The following is a 6,133-nucleotide window of genomic DNA, read 5'->3' on the forward strand; positions in this document are numbered from 1 at the left end:
ATTATACAATTTTGCGAACTACACCAATTTACAAAATGCAATTTAAAAACGCATTGTGTTTAATCCATAAAGCAATGTATATATATATATAAATATATATATATATATATATATATATATATACACATTTTTTTATTGGGAAAAGTATTTTTAGATTCACGATCTTCTGTCCATTGAAGACTGCAGGCTCCACATATAACGGTACATACACATACTAGTATTTATCAGTAAAAAATGTTGTTATTGTAAAGAAAATAACTTCAGACGTGAAATGAGGTCTCAGCTCCCTAGACATGTCACAGCAATCCAATAAACTGTGAGATTAGCATTTTACCTATATTTCTTCTGCTTTTCTTCCCAATGGTGCTGCTGCTTCATTCACACTTTGCAAAGCAAATAAGCAGCAAATTGCCTGTTCTAATGAGTTGAAATTAAACTCCGGCTCCTGATAAAATGTGCATATTACAGCACTCTCTGTTACAAGAGGCAGTCATTTAGGGCTCTGGAAGTCATATAACAAAGTATAAAGATACAAAGTATCAATAAAGAGAAGACGCAGGTTAACAGAATTTCGTGGAATTAGGGTTTAAATACGGTTTGGGAACATTAGATATCAAACTGAAGGTCATTCTCTAGAGTATTTATTAGCCATATGCTGCATAATGCAATTTTTCACTAGGTGGTAGAACCACGAAAAACTTGAAAATTATCAAAAATCATAAAAATTATGAATAGAAGTTTCAATTATTTTACATTTACTTCTTATCTATAATAAATGGATCACCGAGTTCTAAAAAAAAGTGTGTAAACAAGAAAGATCTTTCTGAGTTAAAATATATTTAACTAATTCTGGCTTCTAATTTTTGCTTTCTTTCTTTCAGGAAGGCTTATGGCTCAGAAGGAATCGCCATTAGTCAAGCAATGAACATGACAAGAGACTAGGGACACCTAAGAAATGTGCTGCAGAAGAACCCTGGGGAAAACTCAGCTGTAAAGATTAGCATCTTTGGAGAATTTGTTATTAATACCTGGTTCCAGATCTGCAATGACTATTCACTTTGTCTCCAATCTGCACAAAGAGTTGACTTCCTATAATTGTGCTGAATAGAAACAACCTATACATACTATAAGTCTTCCTACAGCAAAGACTTCTCATCAGCACTTTAGAGCACGTTTTCTTGTACAAATGTGAAGAAAAGTAAATGAAGGAGATATCTCCTTAACAATATAATCCATTTTATATCAGTCAATTAGGACCGACCAAGCCGTCTTGGCCCAAGGACATCTATCCCTATGGCAGGTCGCCAAGGAATAGTGATGCCTGCCCTCTGTTTGGGGGTGGTCACACTCTTAGCCCTCTTCTATACAGGTAAGGTACAGGCGGATTGTTGGTTGATTGAAGGTGACAAGGGTTTTGTTTGGCTCGCAATCTGCAGCCAGAACCAGCCACCTTATGAATCCATACCACAGCACATTAACAGTACCATTGTGGACTTGCGGCTCAATGAAAATAAAATTAAGAGCGTGCATTACGCTTCACTCAGCCGCTTCGGCAACCTGACGTACCTCAACCTCACTAAGAATGAAGTGTCCTACATTGAAGATGGGGCCTTTGCTGGCCAGTTTAATCTGCAGGTGCTCCAGCTTGGTTACAATAGATTAAGAAACCTTACGGAGGGAATTCTAAGAGGACTGGGCAAGTTGGAGTACCTCTACCTCCAAGCAAACCTCATTGAAACTGTGACTCCTAACGCCTTTTGGGAGTGCCCGAACATCATGAACATTGACTTGTCTATGAATCGTATCCAAAGGCTGGACAGTAACACCTTTGTGAGCCTCAACAAGCTGACAGTATGTGAGTTGTATAGTAATCCTTTTTATTGCTCCTGCGAGCTTCTAGGCTTCCTGAAGTGGTTGGACATATTCACTAACATGACGCGCACTTTTGATCGCATGCAGTGCGATTCTCCACCGGACTATAGTGGTTATTTTTTGCTGGGCCAAGGCCGATCCAGCTACCGCAATGCTCTTGGAATGTTGTCTTCACTTTGCACAGATGGCTCATATACAATGATGCCCCATCAAATGTCTCCAAGATACCAAGTCACAACCAGTCCTCCTGACAGTCCATGCTCAGAAGAAGACTGCTTTTCTGGAGATGGAACCACCCCCTTGATAAACGTATACACGCCACCTGCCAATTCCAAGGTCAGCCTCAGCGTCAATTTAAACACAGAAACACACACAGACGCAACTCTCGTGGCAGAGATACCTTATCCATATAGCAAGATGTATATTTTGGTCCAATACAACAACAGTTTCTTTACTGACATTCGGAATCTGAAGACTGAGAAAGAGTTTATAAAGCTAGATGGGCTAAAAGCCAATACAAATTATACTTATTGCGTGGCCTCCATTCGCAACTCTCTCAGGTTCAACCACACCTGTATAGCCTTTTATACTCGCAGCCATACCAAAACAGAACCTGTGCCTACCCCATCCACTGCCACACACTACATCATGACTATTCTTGGCTGCTTGTTTGGTATGGTCATCATTCTCGGCATTGTGTACTACTGCCTGCGCAAAAGGCGCCAGAAGGAAGAAAAGCACAAAAAGGCAGGGAGTAATATGAAAAAAACTATCATTGAACTTAAGTATGGCCCAGAGATGGAGACACCCAGCATCACTCAGCTGTCTCAAGGGCAGATAATGAGTTCAGAGATGTCCCGCATCCCTTATATGCCTTCTGTTGGGGAAGTGGAACAGTACAAACTAATAGAAACAAAGGAGACACCTAAAACCACGAAGGGGAACTATATGGAGGTTCGAACTGGTGAACAGCCTGAAAGAAGGGATTGCGAACTGTCCATGCCACCAGACTCTCAAAGTTCGGTAGCTGAGATCTCTACTATTGCGAAGGAAGTTGACAAAGTGAATCAGATCATTAACAACTGCATAGATGCCTTGAAATCAGAATCCACCTCTTTCCAAGGGGTGAAGTCTGGAGCTGTATCCACAGTGGAACCCCAGCTGGTACTGATTTCTGAACAGATTCCCAGCAAACATGGTTTTCTTTCTCCAGTGTATAAGGAAAGCTACAGCCACCCTTTACAGAGGCATCATAGCATGGAAGGGCCAACAAAACGATCTAGCACCTCATCCAGTGGCTCTATCCGCAGCCCGAGATCATTTCGTTCTGAGGGGTCAGCGCACAAGTCTGAAGCTAAATACATTGAGAAGACATCTCCCACTGCTGATACCATTCTCACTGTGACCCCAGCTGCTGCCATCTTGAGAGCAGAAGCTGAGAAGATACGTCAGTACACAGAGCACCGACATTCCTACCCAGGCTCACACCAGGGTGAGCAGCAGCAACAACAGCAGCACCCTTCTCAACACGATAACATGGGAGGGCGCAAGACTTCCATACTGGAACCTTTAACACGTTCCCGGCCGAGGGAGCTGGCGTATTCCCAACTCTCTCCTCACTACCACAACCTGAGCTACAGCTCCAGCCCAGAGTACACCTGCAAACCCTCCCACAGCATCTGGGAGCGTTTCAAACTGCACCGCAAGCGTCACAAAGAGGAGGAATATATGGCGGCCGGCCATGCCCTGCGCAAAAAGGTCCAGTTTGCCAAAGATGAGGATCTCCATGATATCCTAGACTACTGGAAGGGTGTCTCTGCCCAGCACAAGTCCTGAGTCCTCACCTCTCCCTTTTGCCTCCAGCTACTCGTGACTTAACTGTTTCATAACCCTTAACCCTGTGTCAGCCAGAGAGGCGGGCAGAGCATTGTGGGATGCAACACTCTGCAGGTCTCTTTAGCGGAAAAAGAGGTTAACAGGACCAAATTCAAACTAGCAGCAGCTAATTTTTACTCAAAACTGTCTATAAGAATGATTAAAAAAATATAAGGTTATTATATATCATATAGAAAAATAAAACTGCTTAAAAAATTTTAAATCTCACGTTTGTGAGTATGTGCACCAAATCAGAAAATAAATACAAAAAAAAAATCAAAAGAAAAAAAACTACACACTAAAACTGTGAAGAGGAACTGATTTTTTTTTTTAACAAAAAGAAGAGAAAAAATTAAGAAAAAAAATTACAGACGTCGCAGAGCGTGAGATTTTGGGAGTGGTTTGAACTTCACATTATAGCATGTCTTTTTCATACTCTGATTAGCGTGGTTTGACTTGTGTGATTATTTTTTTCTTATTTCCTTCACCGCAGGATGAAAAAAAAGACACAAAAAAAGGACTGAAAATAGACAGTAACTCCTTCTGTTCTGTTTATTTGTAATTCAACTGAGTCTTCCAGAGCAGACTTTGCCTTTAGGGAGGCTTCCATAAAACACGTACAGCTGCATTCAAAACTGTGATCACTATTACTCTGTACAGATACAGATTTCTATATTTGCAATGTTTGCTGTAAAGAGAGAAAGAGAATACATAATAGAAAACAAAAATACTTATGTCTTAATCCTTTGCCAGCCAGTGGGACTTCCAGCACAAAGCTTTGAAAGCCCCTCTGGTAGGCAACGGGTTAAAAAAAAAATCTATATATATATATATATAATATATAAATATATATATCCTGTTTGTATCAGGTTTTAATCATGGGTTTTAGAGATAACAAAGTTTGTTTTTTTATTATTTCACTTTATTTTATTTAAAAAAAAAAAAAAAGAAAGCATTATCCTTTGTTTCTTGGGTTGATTTAACTCCTTCTTTGGTGAACGATTGTCTTGAAGTTCCGAATGAGGTCATCTGAGGACCTGAAAAATAGAAAGGACAACATTTCAACAAAACCCTGGAATCTTGTCTGTTATTTTTAGATGGGTATAATAGAATTAAAGGTTCATTTTCACATGGTCATGTATCTATATATAGGCAGATGCGATTTGGAGCATGGGTTGACAAAATGACTACCTTTTAGGCACATTCTACTGGTTATGGAGGTGTAGGTGGTGGACGTTCCCATGTGATCATCAGTTTGCATCAAACCCTAATGTGTATGGGAAATCCATGTATGAGAATGTAAAACCCACAGAGTTCTCTGTGATGATCAAAACCTTTTGTTTTTATAAAGCATGTCTGCATGTCCTCCCCAAAAATGTTAATTTATGAAACAACAGCAGTGTGCTAGTGCCTTAATTGCCCCATGAGGTTGGAAGGACCTTTTTTTTTAAGGAGGAACAATCTGACCTAATGTATACTTTAAATTAAGTCAACCCAACAAGTGAAAACTGCATCTCACCCCAAAAACCTTATGCCAATAATGATAATGAACACATTTATCCAATGTAGAAAAAGATTTCCCAGAGCCATGTAGTCTAATTTTAGCGAGAACCTAAAGGCAAATGGTAGCTGTAATTCTACAAATTAATTTAGTTTTATTCTAGCAAAACCTGTAGAATTTGTAATGTTATATTTTTTTCATGTATACCTTCAAGACATTATGTGTAGGCTTTAAAGTGAAATTGAGTACCTCGGAGACTTAATCAGCAGTAAAATTAAAACTCTTTCTATACATCGAGTACATTAGACACAGGTATCAGAGATTTCATTGTGCCGGAGTCGTGTACTCCTGTGTTGGTTATACAATGCTTTTCAATGAAATGTTACCCTGATACGAGTCCTGTAGTTCTTTATAACGGGGGGGGGGGGGGGGTAATAACTCCAGAAGTTACGTTGGCAACAGGAACACACACTGGCCCTAATGAAACGAAAGCACTCTTTGTATTTATGACACTGCGTTATTGATTCAACAATAACCATGATACAGCAGGAAGGTCACAAATTAGTTCTCAACCTTCCTTGCTATCCTAAATCATCCTCCATGGGTATATAGATTCATAAACAGAACGAATGTTGAAACAATGTTATAAATGACATAAAGCCAAGGGCGTCCACATTGCTGTTTAAAGAACCCCCCGATAGCTGTGGTCACGAGATGAGGAACCAACAGAAACCCAACATCAAGAACCTTCAACCAAAACCAACCGAGAAAGAAAGGACTAAATGACCACATCATGAAGAAACTCTCCTTCTGTCTCTGCAGTAAAATATTGACTCAATGATATCATTCATATGCATTTACAAACTTTTACTGCATTTTTATTTA

The 6,133-nt window shown here is 39.7% G+C and overlaps 1 protein-coding gene across 1 annotated transcript; it reads left to right on the plus strand.

Moving 5' to 3' along the window:
• Window positions 1–1,293: 1,293 nt before the first annotated feature.
• LOC149283539 (protein ELFN1-like) lies at window positions 1,294–3,708 on the plus strand. Its single transcript, XM_089497478.1, has one exon. The coding sequence runs from the start codon at window positions 1,294–1,296 to the stop codon at window positions 3,706–3,708; it is 2,415 nt and encodes an 804-aa protein (XP_089353604.1).
• Window positions 3,709–6,133: the final 2,425 nt, after the last annotated feature.

Source organism: Sceloporus occidentalis, unplaced genomic scaffold (genome assembly GCF_023333645.1).
Source record: "Sceloporus occidentalis isolate IW3139 unplaced genomic scaffold, rSceOcc1.0.p SCAF_103, whole genome shotgun sequence".
In the NCBI taxonomy this organism is placed as follows: Eukaryota; Metazoa; Chordata; class Lepidosauria; order Squamata; family Phrynosomatidae; genus Sceloporus; species Sceloporus occidentalis.